The following is a 25,453-nucleotide window of genomic DNA, read 5'->3' as shown; positions in this document are numbered from 1 at the left end:
TGCCACCATTTCCGACGGTTTACGCTGTTGTAAGTGTGAATTTGGAATTGTTTTCAAGTTAAAAAGCAAACTAATCATGTCCTCTGAAAGTATTTGCTTTTGGCATGCTAGAAATCAGTGTTGACTTTTGATATTGATGTGATACATTACGAGGGAATTCTCAAAAATGCTGAAATCTGGCCTCGGCCCAGTTATCACTGCTCTTAAGTTTCTGAGGGAGATACATGAACAAGCCCACGGCAAATGGAAAACGAGGAGTTTTCGTGTTTCCTAGAATTATGCTCAGATACCCACTACTGGACTGTCTGGTTATCCTTCCCCTCACCTCCCTGATGCAAGGAGTTTGGACCAGGGGCCTAAGGAGGCTTCTCCTGAAGCCCAAATCCCAAACTGGTCACCAGTCATGCTCCGTGACTCCTAAACCTGACAAGAAGCCAGCCGGCCGGGTCTGCAGCCCGGGTTAAGAGGAGCATACCAGGAAAGAGCCAAAGAGCAAAGGAGCATGAGCCCTTCAACCGCTTTTACAATAATTTGGGCCAGGCGTTCAGGGCTCTGTAGGACCCTTCCTGGCAGCCAAGTGAGAGACAGAGGAATGATGGTGGAATGGGCCTCTCCTGTGCTTCCCATTACTTCCACACTGTCGAAATAGAAATAGAAATAGAAGCAGAAAAGAGCACCCTACAAGTCCCGCCCATTTTGAGGCACTCAACTCACAGTGACAACCCTCCACACCTCTCCCCTGCAAGAAGACGCAAAACAAAAACACCTACTCCAAACTGTGTCCTTACATCTCAGCCCCGAAGATCAGTATTGCGTGCAACTTCGGCCCAAAGGATGCATTTCCCCAGGGTTGAAAGTTTGAGAAAGAGGCTATATTCTGAAGAGTTCTTGTTGTCACCATCAAAAGGATTAAACAGACGCAATAAATAAGAAAACAGCCTTGTTGGGGTGCATGCTCCATTTGAGCCAGAAAGCCTTGGAAACTTTAGTGTTTTCAAACGGAACGCCATCCCGCTTTGGGGGAACACGGAGGCTGCCTTGCAGTCACGTGATCGCACACCACCAAAGGGCCACCACTCTGATTTCACCTACTTAACTAAAAGTTGCAGCAAAATCCCTATTACAGGCCAGGCGTGGTGGCTCATGCCTGTAATCCCAGCACTTTGGGAGGCCGAGGAGGGTGGATCATTTGAGGTCAGGAGTTGGAGACCAGCTTGGCCAACATGGTGAGACCCCATCTCCATTAAAAATACAAAAATTAGCCCAGCGTGGTGGTGCACGCCTGTAATCCCAGGTACTCTGGAGGCTGAGGTAGGAGAATCGCTTGAACCCAGGAGGCAGAGGTTGCAGTGAGCCGAGATGACGCCACTGCGCTCCTGCCTGGGTGACAGAGTGAGACTCCATCTCGGCAAAAAAAAAAAAAAAAAAAAAAATTCCCTATTACAAATAAAAGCTGTTGTGATCCAGACTGCATATACCTCTGGGAATAGAACCAGAACCGTGAATTCCAATGCAAATCGATGCATCGGCACCAGACCCGCTGCACTGGATGTATCTGCATTGCAGTCACCTGAGTACGGAGCACATCATAGATGATCTCTGCAGGTTCCTTGCCCACATAGGAGGCATAGTGAAATTTCAAAGGAACGAATACATCCTGGAGCCCAAAGAGCTATCTGGTTCTGCTTTTGGCCTCCTGACAAGCAGGTAAGAGAGTCACATTTTACAGACGACGGACACCAAAACCACACATGAGGAGTACAAGAGTAACTTTATCATGGATTTAGGGCTGTGGTTACAAGGAAGCTGTTAAGTAATAAAATGACTCCCATGAAGACGTACCGTGCGGACGAGTGGAAGGAGAAATTTGGCCATTACAAAGACACAGGAATATGTTAAGAAATGAGGAGCAGGATGAAATCATCCAGGGTAGGTATTTAGAGGGAGGGCGCCGTGCAAAATAAAATCCTCACTATGAAACAAAGGCGGAGGCAGGAGGCCGCGTTGGGTGGAAGCAGTGGAGGAAGGAGACGAAAGGGATTGTCATTTTCATGTCGTGGCTTTTTAGAAGACAGCCACGTCCTCTACCCTGATTCTATCAAAATGTGTTCTTGGGATGCTGGTAACGTTCAGCGAACGAAGTAATTCCTATGGCGGCAGTAGGAATAACAAAACGCAGAAGCGGGAACGATGTCTTTTCATTCCTCCCCAGACGCAAACGTGGGTGCATGAGGTTTGGTAACAGGCAAAGTCATCTGGTGAACGTGACTGATGCAAAAAGTCCCGGCCTGGGCAAAAAGTCATTGGGTGAATGGGATGGATCAGACTCCCTGTCCTGAGGGGGAGATGGTTTCTTGCAGAACGAGGTGAAGGAGGTGGTTCTGCTCAGCAGTCAACAGTGGCCACATCTCCACCTGCAGCGACTTGATGGCTTCCGTGTCCTTTTCGTGGGAAGCCATGACCAAAGACTGGAGCAGCAGAAAGAGCTCCTCGGGAAGCTGGCCGCTGCTCTCCTGCCCGTGGCTGTCAAAAGCCTCCCAGGAGTACTTCTCCAGGGTCTGGGCGTGCTCCGGCAGCAGCTTGGCGGGCGGTGGTTGCAGGAGGAGCAGCAGCAGCACGCGGGACACCTCGCAGCGGACCAGCACGTCCGAGAAGGCGCCCAGGGCGGCGGGAGAGGGCGCCGCCGAGCCGGAGTTCGGAGGAAGCAGCGCGGCCGGTAGGGCGGGCGTCGCCCCGGGCCCGGGCAGGGGCCCCGGCGGCGGGGGCGGCGGCAGTGACTGCACCGGGTGGCTGCCGTGCTCCCGCGCCAGGCGCTGCATGCGCGTGAAGACCGCCAGGGCGCCGGTGTAGTCGCGCGCCAGCAGCTGGCAGGAGGCGGCCTCGCCAAGCGCCTGCAGCGCGGCCAGGGGCAGTTGGGGCAGCTGGAGCTGGGCGGCGCGCTGGAAGTGACCGGCGGCGGCGGCCGGCTGGCCCAAGTCGCGCAGGGCTGCGGCCAGCTCCAGGCAGAGGGCGGCGGCGGCGGCCGGCTGGCCCAGCTCGAGGTGCAGACGCACCGCGGCGCCCAGGGCGCTGGCGGCGGCCTGCAGCGGCTCCCCGTAGGCGGCGGGGCAGACCAGGCGCTGGCGCGCATCGCGCTCCTGCCGCAGGAAGAGGCGGGCGGCCTCGGTGAGGGCCAGCGCCTCCCCGGGCCCGTGGAAGAGCGCCTGCTGGCAGCGCGCCACCGCCAGCTGGCACCAGGCCGCGTACGGCAGACACTCCTGGGCGCGCAGCTCCCGGCCCAGCTGTCCGAACTGCTCGCCGGCCTCCGCCACGTTCGGCTTCCGCAGGAACCGCTTCTTCAGCTTGTTCGATACCAGCCGGTAGCGGGCCAGGAAGTCCCCGGCCTCGGGTCCCGGGCCGGCGCCGCCTCCCAGGCCTGCCGCCGCTGCAGCCATGCTCGCCGCCCCAAGCACTTCCGGACGCGCTGCCGCAGCGGGCGGGCGGGCGAGGCGGGGCGGGGCGGGGCGACGTGCCCTGTGTCCCCCTTGGCGGGCTGCCGGCGTGCCCGTGCCCGCGCCCGCTCCCCAGCCCTGGTGACATGCAAAGAGCGGGATCGGAGGCGGGGCCTGGCCGGGCTGTGAGCGGCGTATGCAAATCGAGGGTCTCGGGGATGCGGATCCAAGACCCTGGGAAGGTACGCCGGGCCTGGCGGGGCACCAGCTGCTGCTAGCTCGGCTGCAATGCAAATGGTCTAGGTTGCTAAAGGCATCCCACAGCCTCTCCATCTGAACATGACCCAAACTAAACTCGTGACCCTAGTTCCGTGTCTGTGCATTTCTGGACTGTTTTCCCCCCACCACTCACTCCTCCATCTTCCCGTCCGGGGCCCCTTGCCAAGCGCCGGGTCCACCTCTCCGTCCCCACCCCGGTTGCCTTAGAAGTCCGGCCTGTCGCTACACTGCAGTCATGGCCTTGAGGCCCACCCGCCCCCACGAACACCATCATGCTGAGGACTTTCCCGGGCAGGCCCTGACTTGCTCGGAACCAGCGGGGGTGTCCCCTTCCCACCCAGGGCCACTCCCCTGCACTGTCACCGGGAGAGACTGCTCCTCTGTGCCATCCCTGACTCCCACCCAACCCCAGACCCCCACCACCTCTCCATCCCTCCAGCTGTGGAGGTCTCACAACCCCCCCCAACCCATCTCACCGCCCCCCCCACCCCCACCCCAAGGCAAAGTGACTGAAGCAGGCAGGTGGGTTCCTTTAAACACTTTATTGACAGAATTAATGAAGGCCCAAGACTTTGGGGCCCGGGTTGTTGGGGGGGGGGGGAGGGTGTTTAAGGCCGGGGGATTTGGGGCCGGGGAGTTTGGGGCCGGGTGGGTGGACGAGTGGACCTGCCAGGTCCCAGGGGCCGGGTGTCAGAAGCTAGTCCCCGCCGGGGGCCACTTGAGAGATGGTGGTTGTGTCGAAAAGGGTGCTCAGCAGCCTGTTGTTGTGAACCACCATGTCCAGCAGCAGGGGAGTGATGTTCCTCTCTCCGTTGTTGCCCGCCAGCTCCAGGACCTTGGCCGTCAGGTACTCAATAACCGCAGCGAGGTAGACCGGCGCCGTGCGACTCAGGCGCTGAGCGTAGTGGCCCTCCCGTAGACCGCGCTCCACCTGGCTCACCGAAAACGAAAGCTCCGCTCGGACGGTGCGAGAGCAGGTCCGCCCCCGGCCGCCAGCACCGGAGGACCCTCGGTGGCTCCTCCTCCTCGGCATGCTGGGCGTCGAGTGTGCTATCTCGGCTTGGCCTAGCTAGGCAAGATGGCTCTCAAGATGACAGTTACCGCGTCCAGTACTGTGTATCCTAGCGACCAGGGCCCAGCCCCTCATTGGCTAGGGAGCCGAGACCAATGGGCACGCACATCCGGTGACGGGCACGCACGTGGTGACGGCCCCTCACAAGGAACGCACGTCCATCAGGTGACCTCATCGCTTTCCCATTGGCCTGGAGGGAGCAGGCCTGGGCCTAGAAGTGGCTGGAGGGCCGTGGGGGTGGGGTGGGGCGGGGCGGGGCAGGGGGACTCGCGCTCGTGACCCTCTCTTTGCCGGTGGGAACTCTCCCTTTCTACCGGATGGGAACATTGTGGGAAAGACAAAGGGGTGGGCGAGGGGAGGATAGGTACCACGCCTTCACGGTGTTGCACATCCATCACAACCACCTAGTTCCAAAACGTTTTCAACACCCCGAAAAGAAACCGAAACCCCTGTACCTATAAGCAGTCACTTGCCACACGCTTCCTTCCACACCACCACTACCGACCCCCACACCCTCCCACACACACCCCCTCCCCCCGCCCGTGCACACGTTCCAGGTAGACCCTGGCAACCACTAGTCAATCAGCTTTCTGTCCATAGAGGTTAGCCTGTCCTGGAGATTTCCTATAGATGGAATTATACGACCAAATGTGAGGCCTTGTGTGTCTGGCTGCTTTCACTTGGCGTAGTGGTTTCATCAGGGTTCATCCATGTAGAGGCATGAATCAGTACTTCCTTCCTTTGAATGACTGAGTGCGATTCTGTTGTATAAACAGGAGGCCACATTTTGTTTACCCACTCGTCAGTTGATGGACAGGTTATTTCCCCCTTCTGGCTACTGTGAATAGCACTGCCATGACCATCTCTGTACAAGTTTTTCTTTGAATATCTGTTTTCAGTTCTTTGGGGTCTATTTCTAGGAGTCAAACTGCTGGCTCATGTGGTAATTCTGTTTAACTTATTGAGGAACCACCAAACTGATTTCCACAGCAGCTGTAATCTTTTGCATTCCCAACAGTAGTGCATGAGAGTCCCAATTTCTTCGCAGCCTCATCAAAACTTGTTTTCTGTTTGCCTCATTTTGTTTTGTTTACAATAGCCATCCTAGTGGGTGTGAAGTGCTATCTCATGGTGGTTTTCATTTGTATTTCCCAAATGTCTGATGATGTTGCTGTGGTTTGAGTGTGTCCCCCAAATTGTGTGTCTTGGAAACTTAATCCCCAAATTCACATGTTGATTGGAGGCACAGCCTTTGAGACGGTAATTAGGATTAGATAAGGTCATCGGGGTGAGACCCCCATGATGCGACTGGTGGCTTTATAAGAATAGGAAGAGAGGCCTGAAACGACGTACACGCTCTTGCCCTCTCGCCATGTGATACCCTCTGCCATCACCAGATGCCGGGGTACTTCCCCGTCCCCAGAACGGTAAGAAATAAATTTCTTTTCTTTGCAAATTGTTCAGTGTCGGGTATTCAATTATGGCAACAGGAAACAGACTAAGACATCTTTTCATGTGCTTCTTGGCCCTTTGTACCTCTGCTTTGGAGGAATGTCTATTCAAGCCCTTTGCCCATTTTTTAATTCGGTTGATTGTATTTTGGCTGTGGGCTTCTAAAACTTGTTCATATATTCTGGAAAATAGACTCTTACCAGATATGTGATTTGCAAATGTTTCTCCCGTTCACTTTCTGGATAGAGCCCTTTGTTGCCCAAAAGATTTAAATTTGGATGTAGTCCCACTTGCCAAATGAAAAGATGTCTGTGGCTGTGCCTTTGGTGTCATACTGAAGGAGCTGTTGCCTAATCCAAGGTCGTGCAAAGTTACGTCTCTGTTTTCTTCTTAGAGTTTTATAGTTTCAGCCCTTACATTTAGATCTGTGATCCATTTTGAATTAATTCTTTACATGATGTGAGGTAGGGGTCCAGGGGCATTCTTTTGCATGTGGCTATCCAGTTGTCCCAGCGCGGTTTGTTGAGGGGATTATTCTTCCCCTCCACCCATTGAGGGGTGCTGGAACTCTTACTGAAAATAAACTTTACATAAATATATGGGTTTATTCCTGACTCGGAGTTCTGTAACATCGACCTAATATATCTATCACGATGGCAGTACCACCCTTTTCGGATTACTGCAGCTTTGTAGTACGTTTTGAAATTGGGAAGTGTGAGTCCTTCAACTTTTTTCTTTTCTGAGGTTGTTTTGGCTATCTGAGCCCATTACATTTTCATATGAATTTTAGGATCAGCTTGTCAGTTTTCACAAAGAAGGCAGGTTGGATTCTGACAGGCATCACAATGAATCTGTATATTGCCTTGGAGATTATGGGCATCTTAACAATATTAAGTGTTCCAATCTATTAACACAAAATGCCTTTCGATTTATTTAGGTCTTCTTTTTATTTTAGCAACGTCTTGTAATTTTCAGAGTATACGTCTTGTACACCTTTTGTTAAATTTATTCCTTGACATTTTATTGTTTTGACGCTACTGTAAAATGAATCATTTCCTTAATCTTATTTTCATGTTATTCATTGCTAGGGTATGGAAATACAACTGATTGTTGCAGATTGATCTTGGATACTGCAACTTTGCTGAGCCTAATATGCTTTGCTGAGCATACTCAGACAGGGTTGGCGTATTGGTCCGTTCCTACACTGCTATAAAGAACTGCCTGAGAATGGGTAATTCATAAAGAAAAGAGGTTTAATTGCCTCATGGTTCTGCAGGCTGTACAGGCTTCTGCTTCTGGGCAGGCCTCAGGAAACGTGCAATCATGGCGGAAGGTGAAGGGGAAGCAAGCACCTTCTTCACATGTTGGAGCAGGAGGAAGAGAGAGAGAACGCGCACAAAGGGGGAAGCGCCGCACATTTTCAGACAATCATCAGATCTTGTGAGCACTCTATCACAAGAATAGCAAGGGGGAGGTCCGCCCCCGTGGTTCAATCACCTCCCACTAGGCCCTTCCTTCAACAGGTGGGGATTACAATTCGACATGAGATTTGGGTGGGGACACAGAGCCTAACCGTCTCATTTTTTTTTTCTTTTGTTGGACTCTTTAGTGTCCTCTATATATGAACATGCCATCTATGCATCTATGAATACAGATGGTTTTACTTGTTCCTTTCCAATCTGGATGCCTTTTATTTCTTTTTCTTGACTAATTGCCCTGACTTGAACTTTGAGTATGATGTTGAATTAGGAGTGGCATTCCTGATCTTAGGGGGAAATCAACCAGTCTTTCACCATTAAGTATGATATTATCTCTGGGTTTTTGTTGGATGCCCTCTGTCAGGTTGAAGAAGTTTCTTTCTGTTCCTGGTCTGTTGAATTTATTTTCATGAAAGGCTACTGTGTTTTGTCAAATGATCCTTTTTGTACATGATTAAGATGACCATGAGCCCCCTCCCCGCCGCTCCGCCATGCATTCTGTTAATATGGTGTATTATATAAATTGATTTTCACATGTTGAACCAACCTTACATTTGTGGGATAAATCCTATTTGGTCATAGTGTATAAAGAGTGGTCAATAAACATTTCGTTGAAAGAATAGGAGTGGATCTGGCAAGCTTCTTGGAGGACAATGTGTGTGTTCAAGAATCTGTAGCACGATGAGAAGCCAAGGCACTGGTGGGAGGAGGGGAGTTGCAACCAATTCATTAAGGCTGGAGAGTAGGATGCCAGTGGAGCAGTAGTGGTTGATGTGGCTGGGAAACAGGTAGGCGGGAGCCAAGACATGGAGGTTCTATTATGCCATGCTCAGGTTTTAGAATACCCTGTAGGCTACACTGAACCCACTGTGGTCTTTCAGCTTGGGAGTGACATGGTCTGATTTGCCTCTAGAAAGATCACCCTGGAAGCTGTGTGGAGAATAGAACAGAGAGGATTGTGTGTGGAGAATAGAACAGAGAGGACTGAGATTGGAATTAGAAAGCTGCTGTATTATACCAGTCAAGAAATGACAGGTATCTCAACTAAGACAATGGCATTGGTAGATAAGACTAGGGGACAGACTTCATAAAAAGTTTAGGTAGTAAAATGGCACACAGTAGGCACTCACTACATATTACTCATACTGGCAAACCTAGCTGGAGACATGATAATTCATGTGCTCATTCTTCAAAAAATATTGAAGGGTAGTGCCAGGCATACTGTGTTAAGCATTGAGACAACACAAATGGGAAATATTCTGTTGTATAAATAGGCCACATTTTATTTACTCATCAGTTGATGAACAGTTCATTAAGTGATTTCCATGGCAGGGGACGTAAATGTTGTCCTCTATCCTCTTAGATTCTCCAGCTAGGACGTAAATAAGATAGATTAACAAGAGAAAAGCATACAAAATTTTATTTGGTATTTTTTACATGTACATGGGAGTCCTCATAAGAAATATGAAGACTCAAATGATCAATTACAGCTGAATACTTACATACTAGGGTGGAAAAAGTATGGTAAATTGTGAAAATATAACAAGACAATGGGGTTTGGGCTAGGAGAGTTAATTGTGGAAAAGTCACTAAGAAGGTAAGAGTTGTGTAACAAGGTTTTTTGGTGCAGCTTTCCCTCCAGCCTCGACTCCCCATCTCTGGTAATAAGAATGTGTTTCGTCTTCCTGGTATACAGATAATACCTTTCACATCAGAGTTTCATCTCTTCCTTTCATGAAAAAAAAGGAAGGTCAGTGTGCCCTTCTTGCATCTGCTACTTTCAAGTGCCTTTAAACACAAAATAATCAATATGCCAAAGTGGCATATTTTGAGGTGGCATTTGATCCCCTACATTACTGATTGGGTAGTGTGAATAGTGCTGCCATGAATGCTCCTGTACAAGTGTTTGTTTGAACAGATGTTTTAAATTACAGATGCTCCTCAACTTGGGATGGTATTACATCCTGATAAACCCATTGTTAGTTAAAACCATTATTAGTGTAAATTCATTTAATACAGCTATATTAGTCCATTCTCACACTGCTGTAAAGAACTACCTGAGACTTAGTAATTTATGAAGAAAAGAGGTTTAATGGACTCACAGTTCTGCAGGCTTACCAGGAAGCATGACTGCGAGGCCTCAGGAAACTTACAGTCACAGCAGTAGGTGAAGGGGAAGCAAGCACGCCTTACCATGGTGGAGCAGGAGAGAGAGAGAGTGAAGGAGGGAAATGTCATACACTTTTAAACCATCAGATTTCATGAGAACTCACTCACTGTCTCAAGAACAGCAAGGGGAAATCCACCCCCATGATCCAATCACCTCCCACCAGGCCTCTCCTCTGACACATGGGGATTACAATTCGACAGAGCCAAACCATATCAACAGCTAACCTACCAATCATCATAGTTTAGCCTGGCCTACCTTAAACATGCTCAGAACACTTACAATTAGGCTACAGTTGGGCAACATCGTATAACACAAAGCCAAATTTATAATGAAGTGTTGACTATCTCATGTAATTTATTCAATATTGCACTGAAAGTGAAAGGCAGAATGGTTGTGTGTGTACTTTTAAGTACTTTTATGCATATAGATTCTACTGAATGCATGTTGCTTTCATACCATCATAAAGTCAAAATATTGTAAGTCCAACCATTATAAGTTGGGAACCATCTGTATTTGAGGTACATACCCATGAATATATTTATGGGTTTATTTGTTGCTTCTTAATTCTATTCCATTTATATATATGTCTGTCCTTATGCCAGTACCACAAAGTGTTGATAACTGTAGCTTTATACAAAGTTTTGAATTTGGGAAGTGTGAGTTATCCAGCTTTGTTATTTTGGGATTATTTTGGCTATCAATTACACATGAATTTTAAGATTGGCTTTTCCATTTCTGCAAAAAAATAAAAATGGCCATTGGGATTTTGATGCAGATTGTATTAAATCTGTAGATCACTTTGGGTAGTACTGTCATCTTAATAATATTGTCTTCCAATTCATGAACACGGGATATATTTTCACTTCTTTATGGTGTCTCTAATATCTTTCAGCAATGTTTTGTAGTTTTCAGTGTACAAGTCTTGTACCTCCTTGGCTGAATTTATTCCTAAGTATTTTATTCTTTTTGATGCTATTTTAAATAGAATTATTTTTTATTTTGTTAATTTCATCTCCGATTGTTCATTGCTAGTGTGTAGAAATACATCTGATTTTTGCGCATTGATCTTATATCTTGCAACTTTGCTGAATTCGTTTATTAGCTCTATAGTGTTTTGTGGATTCTTCGGGGTTTTCCATACATAAGCTCATGTTCATCTGAGAATAAGATAGCTTTACTTATTCCTTTTCAATTTGGATGCCTTTTATTTCTTTTTTTCCTAATTGCTCTGGCTAAGACTTCCAATACAATTTTGAATAGAAGCAGTAAAAGCAGGCATTCTTGTCTCATTTCTAATGTTAGGGAAATATCTTTCAGTCTTCTGCCATTGAGTCTGATGTTAGTTTTGGGTATTTTATGAATGCTCTTTATCATGTTGTGGATTTTCTCTTCCATTTCTAGTTTGCTTAGTGTTTTTTTTTTTTTTTTTGTCATGAAAAGGTGTTCAGCTTTATCAAGTGATTTTTCTGCATCAACCAGAATGAACTTGCAGGGGGTTTTTTCCCTATATTTTATTAATGTGGAGTTGACTGGTGGATTGATTGTCTTATGTTGAACCAGTCTTGCATTATTGGGATAATTTCCACTTGAGCATGGGATACAACCTTTATAACATGCTGCTGGATTTGGTTTGCTAATATTTTGTTGAAGATTTTTGCATCTAGATGCATAAGGGAATATTATACTCACATATTCAATTACATGCAATTTGTAATTTTCTTGTGATATATTTTTCTGGCTTTGATATCAAGATAATGGTGGCCTCATAGTATGAGTTGTAAACTTTACTCTCCTTTTCTAGCTCTTGGAAGAGTTTAAGAAGGATTATTGTTAATCCTTCCTTAAACATTTAGTAGAATTTACCAGTGAGGCCTTCTAGCACAATGCCTGGCACATAATATATGGAATCTAGGATTTGTGTAGTCAGTCATTAACTATTTGTTGAATTAATAAATTGTCTCCCCAAGCAGGTTTCTAATCAGGGCACAAAGATTGAGTAATGAATGAAGGCAAAGCCAATGTGTATAGTATTAGTTTTCTAATGCTGGGGTGGCAAATTACCACAAACTTAATATGGCTTAAAACAACACAAGTTTATTATCTTACAGTTCTATAGGGCAGAAGACTGACCCAAGTCTTACAGGGCTAAAATCAAGGTGTCATCAGGGCTGCATTTCTTTCTGGAAGCTCTAGAAAAGGATCCTTTTTCGGGTGCCTGTAGTCCCAGCTACTCGGGAGGCTGAGGCAAGAGAATGGCGTGAACCCGGGAGGCGCAGTTGCAGTGAGCGGAGATCGCACCACTGCACTCCAGCCTGGGCAACAGAGTGAGACTCCGTCTCAAAAAAGAAGAAAAAGAAAAGGATCCTTTTTCCTTTCTTTTCCAGCTTCTAGAGGCCACACGCATTCATTAACTCATGGCTTCCTTCCTCCATCTTCGAAGCCAGTAACATTGCACCTTTGTGACTATTCTTAAGTAGTCACATCTCCCTTTGACTCTCCTCTTCTGCCTCTCTCTCTCACTTTCAAGGCCTCTTGTGATTACATTGGGTCGACCTGGATAATCCAGGATATTCTCCCTATTTTGACATCAGCTAATTGGCAGACTTAATTCCATCTGCAACCTTAAGTCCCTCTTGCCATGCAACATAACACAGTCAAATGTTCTGGGGATTAAAATGTGGACATCACTGGGAGATCATATTCTTCCTAGCACATACAGTTTAGTCACAAGTTAATGATCAACATTTATTAACTATATAATACTCTTAAATTCAACATAAACTTTTCGATGCTGATAAAACGGAATGGCATTTTACATTGATATATACTTCATTTCAAGACTTCTTCTACTTCTCAATGATTATTCTGTAGCAACAAATTTCTTTTAAATCAGAAATTTGGAAACATAATGAGACCTATCTCAAATCAAAGATGACTATCCCCTTTTGGAGTCAGACTACACATTCATTATTTTAGTCAAAATGAGACATAAAATTCAGGCCCCCAAGAGCTGCCAGTACCCACTTACGCCAGAGGTAGCTAGACGAAACAGGTGGCTTTCTACAAATAATTTTGTACCATCCCACCCCAGAGAGGTGGGTTGGAGTGTTTACTTATTACCTGGGATTTAATTATACTAGCTCTTGCAAAAGCCAAGTCTAAAGGCCATAAACAGCAGGTAAAATTTTCTCCTATATAGAAAGGAGAGTTGCAGAGAAAACAAAATCCTTGGTAAATCTTTAAATAAAGTTCTATGGTTTGAATATGTTATTCATTCTATTTTAACCCCCCAATACAGATATATTTATAAAAAAGAATATTGTGATTTCTGGTATAACTTGTTTAGGAACAAAGCCACAAATTTATTAATATTTTCTATTCCATGGGAAGAAAAAAATGCTACATGGCAGAATAATTTTTAAAAGTTTCCAGCCAGGCACAGTGGCTCACGCCTGTAATCCCAGCACTTTGGGAGGCAGAGGCGGGCAGATCACAAGGTCAGGAGATAGAGACCATCCTGGCTAACACGGTGAAACCCCGCCTCTACTAAAAAAATATAAAAAATTAGCCGGGTATGGTGGCGGGCGCCTGTAGTCCCAGCTACTCGGGAGGCTGAGGCAGGAGAATGGCATCAACTCGGGAGGCAGAGCTTGCAGTGAGCTGAGATCACGCCACTGCACTCCAGCCTGGGTGGCAGAGTGAGGCTCCATCTCAAAAAAAATGATGGGTGGAGCCAAGATGGCCGAATAGGAACAGCTCCGGTCTACAGCTCCCAGCGTGAGTGGCACAGAAGATGGGTGATTTCTGCATTTCTGTTTGAGGTACCGGGTTCATCTCACTAGGGAGTGCCAAACAGTGGGTGCAGGACAGTTGGTGCGGTGCACGTTGCGCGAGGCGAAGCAGGACGAGGCATTGCCTCACTCGTGAAGCGCAAGGGTTCAGGGAGTTCCCTTTCCTAGTCAAAGAAAGGGATAACAGACGGCACCTGGAAAATCAGATCAGTCCCACCCTAATACTGTGCTTTTCCAACGGGCTTGGAAAATGGCACACCAGGAGATTGTGTCCCGCACCTGGCTCGGAGGGTCCTATGCCCACGGAATCTCGCTGATTGCTAGCACAGCAGTCTGAGGTCAAACTGCAAGGCAGCAGTGAGGCTGGGGGAGGGGCGCCTGCCATTGCCCAGGCTTGCTTAGGTAAACAAAGCATCCAGGAAGCTCGAACTGGGTGGAGCCCACCACAACTCAAGGAGGCCTGCCTGACTCTGTAGGCTCCACCTCTGGGGGCAGGGCACAGACAAACAAAAATTCAGCAGGAACCTCTGCAGACTTAAATGTCCCTGTCTGACAGCTTTGAAGACAGTAGTGGTTCTCCCAGCATGCAGCTGGATATCTGAGAACGGACAGACTGCCTCCTAAAGTGGGTCCCTGACCCCCGAGCAGCCTAACTGGGAGGCACCCCCCAGTAGGGACAGACTGACACCTCACTCAGCCAGGTACTCCTCTGAGACAAAACTTCCAGAGGAACTATCAGGCAGCTGAATTTGTGGTCTCACGAAAATCCACTGTTCTGCAGCCACCGCTGCTGACACTCAGCCAAACAGGATCTGGAGTGGACCTCTAGCAAACTCCAACAGACCTGCAGCTGAGGGTCCTGTCTGGTAGAAGGAAAACTAACAAACAGAAAGGACATCCACACCAAAAACCCATCTGTACATCACCATCATCAAAGACCAAAAGTAGATAAAACCACAAAGATGGGGAAAAAACAGAGCAGAAAAACTGGAAACTCTAAAAAGCAGAGCACCTCTCCTCCTCCAAAGGAACGCAGTTCCTCACCAGCAATGGAACAAAGCTGGATGGAGAATGACTTTGACGAGTTGAGAGAAGAAGGCTTCAGACGATCAAACTACTCCGAGCTACGAGAGGAAATTCAAAACAATAGCAAAGAAGTTAAAAATTTGAAAAAAAATTAGACGAATGGATAACTAGAATAACCAATGGAGAGAAGGGCTTAAAGGAGCTGATGGAGCTGAAAGCCAAGTTTCCAGAACTATGCGAAGATTGCAGAAGCCTCGGGAGCTGATGCGATCAACTGGAAGAAAGGGTATCAATGATGGAAGATGAAATGAATGAAATGAAGCGAGAAGGGAAGTTTAGAGAAAAAAGAATAAAAAGAAACGAACAAAGCCTCCAAGAAATTTGGGACTATGTGAAAAGACCAAACCTACATCTGATTGGTGTACCTGAAAATGATGGAGAGAATGGAACCAAGTAGGAAAACACTGCAGGATATTATCCAGGAGAACTTCCCCAATCTAGCAAGGCAGGGCAACATTCAGATTCAGGAAATACAGAGAATGCCACAAAGATACTCCTCGAGAAGAGCAACTCCAAGACACATAATTGTCAGATTCACCAAAGTTGAAATGAAGGAAAAAATGTTAAGGACGGCCAGAGAGAAAGGTCGGGTTGCCCACAAAGGGAGGCCCATCAGACTAACAGCTGATCTCTCGGCAGAAACTCTACAAGCCAGAAGAGAGTGGGAGCCAATATTCAACATTCTTAAAGAAAAGAATTTTCAACCTAGAATTTCACATCCAGCCAAACTAAGCTTCATAAGTGAAGGAGAAATAAAATACTTTACAGACAAGCAAATGCTGAGTGATTTTGTCACCACCAGGCCTGCCTTAAAAGAGCTCCTGAAGGAAGCACTAAACATGGAAAGGAACAACCGGTACCAGCCACTGCAAAAACATGCCAAATTGTAAAGACCATCAAGGCTAGGAAGAAACTGCATCAACTAATGAGCAAAATAACCAACTAACATCATAATGACAGGATCAAATTCACACATAACAATATTAACTTTAAATGTAAATGGGCTAAATGCTCCAATTAAAAGACACAGACTGGCAAACTGGATAAGGAGTCAAGACCCATCAGTGTGCTGTATTCAGGAAACCCATCTCATGTGCAGAGACACACATAGACTCAAAATAAAGGGATGGAGGAAGATCTATCAAGCAAATGGAAAACAAAAAAAGGCAGGGGTTGCAATCCTAGTCTCTGATAAAATAGACTTTAAACCAACAAAGATCAAAAGAGACAAAGAAGGCCATTACATAATGGTAAAGGGATCAATTCAACAAGAAGAGCTAACTATCCTAAATATATATGCACCCAACACAGGAGCACCCAGATTCACAAAGCAAGTCCTGAGTGACCTACAAAGGGACTTAAACTCCCACACAATAATAATGGGAGATTTTAACACCTCACTGTCAACATTAGACAGATCAACGAGACAGAAAGTTAAAAAGGATATCCAGGAATTGAACTCAGCTCTGCACAAAGTGGACCTAATAGACATCTACAGAACTCTCCACCCCAAATCAACAGAATATACATTTTTTTCAGCACCACACCACACCTATTCCAAAATTGACCACATAGTTGGAAGTAAAGCTCTCCTCAGCAAATGTAAAAGAACAGAAATTATAACAAACTGTCTCTCAGACCACAGTGCAATCAAACTAGAACTCAGGATTAAGAAACTCACTCAAAACCGCTCAACTACATGGAAACTGAACAACCTGCTCCTGAATGACTACTGGGTACATAATGAAATGAAGGCAGAAATAAAGATGTTCTTTGAAACCAACGAGAACAAAGACACAACATACCAGAATCTCTGGGACACATTCAAAGCAGTGTGTAGAGGGAAATTTATAGCACTAAATGCCCACAAGAGAAAGCAGGAAAGATCCAAAATTGACACCCTAACATCACAATTAAAAGAACTAGAAAAGCAAGAGCAAACACATTCAAAAGCTAGCAGAAGGCTAGAAATAACTAAAATCAGAGCAGAACTGAGGGAAATAGAGACACAAAAAACCCTTCAAAAAATTAATGAATCCAGGAGCTGGTTTTTTGAGAAGATCAACAAAATTGATAGACTGCTAGCAAAACTAATAAAGAAGAAAAGAGAGAAGAATCAAATAGATGCAATAAAAAATGAAAAAGGGGATATCACCACCGATCCCACAGACATACAATCTACCATCAGAGAATACTACAAACACCTCTATGCAAATAAACTAGAAAATCTAGAAGAAATGGATAAATTCCTCGACAAATACACCCTCCTAAGACTAAACCAGGAAGAAGTTGAATCTCTGAATAGACCAATAACAGGCTCTGAAATTGTGGCAATAATCAATAGCTTACCAACCAAAAAGAGTCCAGGACCTGATGGATTCACAGCCGAATTCTACCAGAGGTACAAGGAGGAACTGGTACCATTCCTTCTGAAACTATTCCAATTGATAGAAAAAGAGGGAATCCTCCCTAACACATTTTATGAAGCCAGCATCGTCCTGATACCAAAGCCTGTCAGAGACATAACCAAAAAAGAGAATTTCAGACCAATATCCTTGATGAACATTGATGCAAAAATCCTCAATAAAATACTGGCAAACCGAATCCAGCAGAACATCAAAAAGCTTATACACCATGATCAAGTGGGCTTCATCCCTGGGATGCAAGGCTGGTTCAACATACGCAAATCAATAAATGTAATCCAGCATATAAACAGAACCAAAGACAAAAACCACATGATTATCTCAATAGATGCAGAAAAGGCCTTTGACAAAATTCAACAACCCTTCATGCTAAAAACTCTCAATAAATTAGATATCGATGGGATGTATCTTGAAATAATAAGAGCTATCTATGACAAACCCACAGCCAATATCATACTGAATGGACAAAAACTGGAAGGATTCCCTTTGAAAACTGGCACAAGACAGGGATGCCCTCTCTCACCACTCCTATTCAACATAGTGCTGGAAGTTCTGGCCAGGGCAATCAGGCAGGAGAAGGAAATAAAGGGTATTCAATTAGGAAAAGAGGAAGTCAAATTGTCCCTGTTTGCAGATGACATGATTGTATATCTAGAAAACCCCATTGTCTCAGCCCAAAATCTGCTTAAGCTGATTAGCAACTTCAGCAAAGTCTCAGGATACAAAATCAATGTACAAAAATCACAAGCATTCTTGTACACCAATCACAGACAAACAGAGAGCCAAATCACAATTGCTTCAAAGAGAATAAAATACCTAGGAATCCAACTTACAAGGGACGTGAAGGACCTCTTCAAGGAGAACTACAAACCACTGCTCAATGAAATAAAAGAGGATACAAACAAATGGAAGAACATTCCATGCTCACGGGTTGGAAGAATCAATATCGTGAAAATGGCCATACTGTCCAAGGTAATTTATAGATTCAATGCCATCCCCATCAAGCTACCAATGACTTTCTTCACAGAATTGGAAAAACTGCTTTAAAGTTCATATGGAACCAAAAAAGAGCCCACATCACCAAGTCAATCCTAAGCCAAAAGAACAAAGCTGGAGGCATCACGCTACCTGATTTCAAACTATACTACAGGGCTACAGTAACCAAAACAGCATGGTACTGGTACCACAACAGAGACATAGATCAATGGAACAGAACAGAGCCCTCAGAAATAATGCTGCATATCTACAACTATCTGATCTTTGACAAACCTGACAAAAACAAGCAATGGGGAAAGGATTCCCTATTTAATAAATGGTGCTGGGAAAACTGGCTAGCATATGTAGAAAGCTGAAACTGGATCCCTTCCTTACACCTTATACAAAAATTAATTCAAGATGGATTAAAGACTTACATGTTAGACCTAAAACCATAAAAACCCTAGAAGAAAGCCTAGGCAATACCATTCAGGACATAGGCGTGGGCAAGAACTTCATGTCTGAAACACCAAAAGCAATGGCAACAGAAGCCAAAATTGACAAATGGGATCTAATTAAACTAAAGAGCTTCTGCACAGCAAAAGAAACTACCATCAGAGTGAACAGGCAACCTACAGAATGGGAGAAAATTTTTGCAACCTACTCATCTGACAAAGGGCTAGTATCCAGAATCTACAATGAACTCAAACAAATTTACAAGAAAAAAACAAACAACCCCATCAAAAAGTGGGCGAAGGACATGAACAGACACTTCTCAAAAGAAGACATTTATGCAGCCAAAAAACACATGAAAAAATGCTCATCATCACTGGCCATCAGAGAAATGCAAATCAAAACCACAATGAGATACCATCTCACACCAGTTAGAATGGCGATCATTAAAAAGTCAGGAAACAACAGGTGCTGGAGAGGATGTGGAGAAATAGGAACACTTTTACACTGTTGGTGGGACTGTAAACTAGTTCAACCATTGTGGAAGTCAGTGTGGCGATTCCTCAGGGATCTAGAACTAGAAATACCATTTGACCCAGCTATCCCATTACTGGGTATATACCCAAAGGACTATAAATCATGCTGCTATCAAGACACATGCACACGTATGTTTGTTGTGGCACTATTCACAATAGCAGAGACTTGGAACCAACCCAAATGTCCAACAATGATAGACTGGATTAAGAAAATGTGGCACATATACACCATGGAATACTATGCAGCCATAAAAAATGATGAGTTCATGTCCTTTGTTGGGACATGGATAGAACTGGAAAACATCATTCTCAGTAAACTATCGCAAGGACAAAAAACCAAACACCGCATGTTCTCACTCATAGGTGGGAATTGAACAATGAGATCTCATGGACACAGGAAGGGGAACATCACACTCCGAGGACTGTTGTGGGTTGGAGGGAGGGGGGAGGGACAGCGTTAGGAGATATACCTAATGCTAAATGATGAGTTAATGGGTGCAGCAAACCAACATGGCACATGGATACGTATGTAACAAACCTGCACATTGTGCACATGTACCCTAAAACCTAAAGTATAATAATAAAAAAAAAAAAGAGATGAGTAGAAGCTGGAACTATACAATGCATGGGGCTGACTTTACCTCTTGCAGACAATGTTTGATGGATAGGTAGAAATGAGGTTGATGGACAAAATAAAATCAGATTCATTTTAAAAATAATAATAATAATAAAATAAAAAATAAAAAAATTTAAAAAAAATTCCCATGATACTAAACTCTGATGTGTGATTATATAATAGACTTACATTGATTCCTGTTTTAGTATATTCAAGCAGATAAAAAATCCCAGGTATTCTAAGAGTGATATCATTTTCAGTATTTATTATGCTGTATGCCATGGTTTAAATCTAGGCCTTTCGAATTGACATTACTACCATATTTCTCAAACGGTATTCCCTTTCCCTTGAATATGTTATGTAATGTTGTCCAGAACCTAGACATGTCAAGGTGTGAAATCCGACGTTTTGGATACTAACATATGTCTCATTAATTCATACAGTGAGATCATTCATTAATGCCCACATTATAGACTCTCTCTCTCTACACATACACACACACACACACGTACACACTACATTCTTAGAAGATCATTCTGAGACCAGGGTGGAGGATAGGCTGTGCATTCCTAGTACTCTTTCACAGCTGACTCTGTCCTCTGCCAGTGTTTTTCAAACTTTAGTGTGCTTATGAAACACCTAAGGTTCTTATTAAAATTTAGATTCTGATTCAGTAGAACTGACATGGTGCCCAAGGAACTGCATCTCTTTTAAAAAATCTTTAGGTATAATTGACAAATAAAAGTTGCATATATTTAAGAGGTACAACTTGATGTTTTGATATATTTTGTTTTTGATATATGACGTTTGATACATTGTGAAATGGTCACCACAAGCAAGCTAATTAAGACATATCTATCTCTTTGCCTAGCTACCTTTTTTGTGGTGAGAACATTTATGACCTACTCTTTTAGCAAATTTCAAGTATACAATATTGTTTACTATAGTCACTATATCGTACATTAGATCTCCAGAACTAATTTATCTTGCATAATTGAAATTTTGTACCCTTTGATCAACATCTCCCTGTTTTCCCCACACCACGGTCCCTAGCACCTAACATTCTACTGTCTGCTTTTATGAGTTTGAGCATCTTAGATTCCACATATGAGGTCATGAAGTATTTTTCTTTCTGTGTCTGGCTTATTACACTTAGCGTAATATTTTCCAGGTTCATCCATGTTATCACAAGTGAGAGAGGATTTTCTTCTATTTTAAGGCTGAATAATATTTTATAATTGTGGGAATATTCCATCAGAGATATATATATCAGATTTTCTTTATCCCTCCATCCATCAATGGAAACACTTAAGTTGTTTCCATATCTTGGCTGTTGTGAATACTGTTACAGTGAACATGGGAGTGCAGATATTCAACATACTGATTTTGTATCCTTTAGATATATAACAGAAGTGAGATTGCCAGATCACGTGGTATTCTATTTTTAGTTTTTTTGAGGAACCTCTATGCTGTTTTTCATAATGGCTGTACCAATTTATTTTTGCAGCAACAGTGTACAAAGGTTTCCTTTTCTCCACATTACCACCAACATTTGTCATCTTTTGTCTTTTTGATAATAGCTATTTGCTATGGTTTGAGTGTTTTCCCCAAAAAACATGTGTTGGAAACTTAATTCCCAATGCAACAGTATTGGGAGGTAGGGCCGAATGGGAGGTGTTTAGGTTATGAGGACTGCACCGTCATGAATGGATTAATGCCGATTACAAAAGCACCTAAGGCTGTGAATTTGAACTCTTGCTCTCTCTTGCCCTCTTTTTGCCCTTCTGCCATGTTATGATATAGAAATAAGGCCTTTGCCAGATGCTGGCCTCTTGATCTTGGACTGCCCAGCCTCCAGAACTGTGAGCCAAATACATTTCTGTTCACTACAAATTACTCAGTCTGTGATATTCTGTCATAGCAGCATAATAAATTAGAGTCCATAATAAGTTATAGTCCATAATAGACTAAGACATTATTCTAATAGATGTGAGGGAATATCTCATTGTGTTTTGATTTGCATTTCCCTGTGGGTTAGTGATGCTGAGCATCATTTATCTGTTGGCCTTTTATATTTCTTCTTTTGAAAAATTCTATTTGGGTCCTTTGCCCATTTTTAATTGGATTGTCTCTTACTAATGAGTTGAGTTTCTTACCCATTATCAGATATATAGTTTGCAAATATTTTCATCCATTCCATAGGTTGCCTTTTCACTCTGTTGATTATTTCTTTTGCTGTGCAGAAAGTTTTTAGTTTGATGCAATCCCAGTTGTCTATTTTTGTTTTTGTTGCCTGTGCTTTTGGTGTCATATAAAAAAATTGTTGCCCAAATCAATATCAGGTAGCTTTTTTCCTGTTTTCTTCTAGGAGTTTTATAGTTTCAGGTCTTATATACAAGTGTTTAATCAATTTTGAGTTGAATTTTATGTATAGTGGGAGAAAAGGGCCCAATTTCTTTCATCTGCATGTGGATATTCAGTTTTCCCAATATCAGTTATTGAAGAGACTCTCTCTTCCCCGTTGTGTGTTCTTGGCACCCTTGTCAAAAATCTGTTGACTGTAAATGTGTGAATTTATTTCTGGGCTTTTCTATTCTGTTCCCTTGGTTGATGTGTCTATTTTTATGCCAGTACCATACTATTTTGATTACTGGAGACTTGTAGTATATTTTGAAATCAGGAAGTATGATGCCTCTAGCTTTGTTCTTCTTGCTTAAGATTGCTTTGCCAGGCTGCATGTGGTGGCCCACGCCTGTAATCCCAGCACTTTGGGAGGCTGAGGCTGGTGGATCACTTGAGGTCAGAAGTTTAAGAGCAGCCTGGCCAACACGGTGAAACCCCGTCTCTACTGAAAAAATACAAAAATTAGCCAGGTGTGGTAGCAAGCCCCTGTGATCCCAGCTAATCTGGAGGCTGAGGCAGGAGAATCACTTAAACCTGGGAGGCAGAGGTTGTAGTGAGCTGAGATTGCACCACTGCACTCCAGCCTGGGTGACAGAGCAAGACTCTGTCTCAAAAAAAAAAAAAAAAAAAGATTGCTTTGCCTCCTTGTGGTCTTTTGTGATTTCATATTAATTTAAAATTTTTTTTTTTATTTCTGTGAAGAACACCATTGAGATTTTGATAGGGATCACATCAAATCTATAGATTACTTTGGGTTGTGTGGACATTTTAACAATACTAATTCTTCCAATCTAGGAATATGGAATATCTTTTATTTATCTGTGTCTTCTTTAATTTCCTTCATAAATGTTTTCTATATTTTCATTGTACAAGTCTTTCATTTCTTTGGTTAAGTCTATTCCTAAGTATTTTATTCTTTTGTTGCTATTGTAAATAAGATTATTTCTAATTTCCTTTGGGATAGTTTATAGTGTATATAAAAACACCACTGATTTCTGTATGTTGATTTTGTATCCTGCAACTTTACAGAATTCATGTGTTAGTTCTAACAATTTTTTCTTGAGTCTTTAGATTTTCTACATGTATGATCATGTCATCTGCAAAAAGAGATGATTTTACTATTCTCTTCTATTTGGATGCTTTTTATTTTATTTATTTTTTAAATTATATTTTAAGTTTTGGGTTACATGTGCAGAACGTGCAGTTTTGTTACATAGGTATACACGTGCCCTGGTGGTTTGCTGCACCCATCAACCCGTCACCTACATTAGGTATTTCTCCTAATGTTATCCCTCCCCTAGCCCCCCACCCCCCAACAGGCCCCGGCGTGTGATGTTCCCCTTCCTGTTTCCATGTGTTCTCATTGTTCAACTCTCACTTATGAGTGAGAACATGCGGTGTTTGGTTTTCTGATCTTGTGATAGTTTGCTGAGAATGATGGTTTCCAGCTTCATCCATGTCCCTGCAAAGGACAGGAACTCATCCTTTTTTATGGCTGTATAGTATTCCATGGTATATATGTGCTACATTTTCTTAATCCAGTCTATCATTGATGGACATTTGGGTTGGTTCCAAGTCTTCGCTATTGTGAATAGTGCCGCAGTAAACATACGTGTGCATGTGTCTTTATCGTAGAATGATTTATAATCCTTTGGGTATATGCCCAGTAGTGAGATTTGCTGGGCCAAATGGTGTTTCTAGTTCTAGATCCTTGAGGAATCACCACACTGTCTTCCACAATGGTTGAATTAATTTACACTCCCATCAACAGTGTAAAAGCATTCCTATTTTTCCACAACCTCTCCAGCATCTGTTGTTTCCTGACTTTTTAATGATCACCATTCTAACTGGCGGGAGGTGGTATCTCATTGTGGTTTTGATTTGCATTTCTCTAATGACCAGTGATGATGAGCATTTTTTCAAATGTCTGTTGGCTGCATAATTGTCTTCTCTTGAGAAGTGTGTGTTCATATCCTTTGCCCATTTTTTGGTGGGGTTGTTTTTTTCTTGTAAATTTGTTTAAGTTCTTTGTAGATTCTGGATATTAGCCCTTTGTCAGATAGATAGATTGCAAAAATTTTCTCCCATTCTGTAGGTTGCCTATTCACTCTGATGATAGTTTCTTTTGCTGTGCAGAAGCTCTTTAGTTTAATTAGATCCCCCTTGTCAGTTTTGGCTTTTGTTGCCATTGCTTTTGATGTTTTAGACATGAAGTCTTTGCCCATGCCTATCTCCTGAATGGTATTGCCCAGGTTTTCTTCTAGGATTTTTATGGTCCTAGGTCTTATGTTTAAGTCTTTGAACCATCTTGAGTTGATTTTTGTAATAGGTGTAAGGAAGGGGTCCAGTTTCAGTTTTCTGCATATGGCTAGCCAGTTTTCCCAACACCATTTATTAAATAGGGAATATTCTCCCCATTGCTTATTTGTGTCAGGTTTGTCAAAGATCAGATGGTTGTAGCTGTGTGGTGTTATTTCTGAGGCCTCCGTTCTGTTCCATTGGTCTATATATCTGTTTTGGCCCCAGTAACATGCTGTTTTGGTTACTGTAGCCTTGTAGTATAGTTTGAAGTCAGGTAGCATGATGCCTCCAGCTTTGTCCTTCTTGCCCAGAATTGTCTTAGCTATGCGGGCTTTTTTTTGGTTCCATATGAAGTTTAAAGTAGTGTTTTCCAATTCTGTGAAGAAAGTCAGTGGTAGCTTGATGGAGATGGCATTGAATCTGTAAATTACTTTGGGCAGTATGGCCATTTTCTTTTTTTTTTTTTTTTTTTGAGAGGGAGTCTCGCTCTGTCACCCAGGCTGGAGTGCAGTGGTGTGATCTTGGCTCACTGCAAGCTCCGCCTCCCGGGTTCACGCCATTCTCCTGTCTCAGCCTCCAGAGTAGCTGGGACTACAGGCGCCCGCCACCGTGCCTGGCTAATTTTTTGTATTTTTAGTAGAGACGGGGTTTCACCGTGGTCTCGATCTCCTGACCTCGTGATCCACCCGCCTCGGCCTCCCAAAGTGCTAGGATTACAGGCGTGAGCCACCACGCCCGGCCTGTATGGCCATTTTCATGATATTGATTCTTCCTATCCATGAGCATGGAATGTTTTTCCATTTGTTTGTGTCCTCTCTTATTTCCTTGATCAGTAGTTTGTAGTTTTCTTTGAAGAGGTCCTTCACATCCATTGTAAGTTGGATTCCTAGGTATTTTATTCTCTTTGAGGCAATTTTGAATGGGAGTTCACTCATGATTTGGCTCTCTGTTTATCTGTTATTGGTGTATAGGAATGCTTGTGATTTT

The 25,453-nt window shown here is 43.7% G+C and overlaps 3 protein-coding genes across 7 annotated transcripts in view; 1 reads left to right on the top strand and 2 right to left on the bottom strand.

Annotated features, from left to right (window-relative positions):
- Positions 1-25,453, top strand: part of F8 (coagulation factor VIII) — a 218,037-nt gene that overhangs the window by 170,736 nt on the left and 21,848 nt on the right. The window contains exons 1-2 of one of the 5 annotated variants that reach the window (XM_055269169.2): positions 3,988-4,232; positions 4,537-4,947. The exons of 2 other annotated variants lie outside the window; for them this stretch is intronic. In XM_055269169.2, coding sequence (XP_055125144.1) covers positions 4,789-4,947 — 159 coding nt within the window. In that variant the 5' untranslated portion in view covers positions 3,988-4,232; positions 4,537-4,788. Of the gene's footprint in view, positions 1-3,501; positions 3,674-3,987; positions 4,233-4,536; positions 4,948-5,322; positions 6,210-25,453 lie in introns of those variants that run through there. 2 more of the 5 variants (XM_055269170.2, XM_055269171.2) reach the window with 2 other exon arrangements.
- F8A1 (coagulation factor VIII associated 1) lies at positions 1,753-3,434 on the bottom strand. The gene has a single exon (XM_055269179.2). It carries the CDS (start codon positions 3,432-3,434, stop codon positions 2,322-2,324), a length of 1,113 nt encoding a protein of 370 aa, XP_055125154.1. The 3' UTR covers positions 1,753-2,321.
- Positions 4,293-4,743, bottom strand: H2AB1 (H2A.B variant histone 1). Its single transcript, XM_055269185.1, has one exon. The coding sequence runs from the start codon at positions 4,741-4,743 to the stop codon at positions 4,408-4,410; it is 336 nt and encodes a 111-aa protein (XP_055125160.1). The 3' UTR covers positions 4,293-4,407.

This window comes from Symphalangus syndactylus, chromosome X, assembly GCF_028878055.3.
Source record: "Symphalangus syndactylus isolate Jambi chromosome X, NHGRI_mSymSyn1-v2.1_pri, whole genome shotgun sequence".
Classification (NCBI taxonomy): Eukaryota; Metazoa; Chordata; class Mammalia; order Primates; family Hylobatidae; genus Symphalangus; species Symphalangus syndactylus.
Note: the sequence above shows the minus strand (reverse complement) of the source record. Positions and strands in the feature narration are given on the sequence as shown.

Excerpts from the sequence above, each read along its gene's own strand:
- F8A1 (XM_055269179.2), bottom strand. The coding sequence starts at position 3,434 with ATGGCTGCAGCGGCGGCAGGCCTGGGAGGCGGCGCCGGCCCGGGACCC.
- H2AB1 (XM_055269185.1), bottom strand. The coding sequence starts at position 4,743 with ATGCCGAGGAGGAGGAGCCACCGAGGGTCCTCCGGTGCTGGCGGCCGG.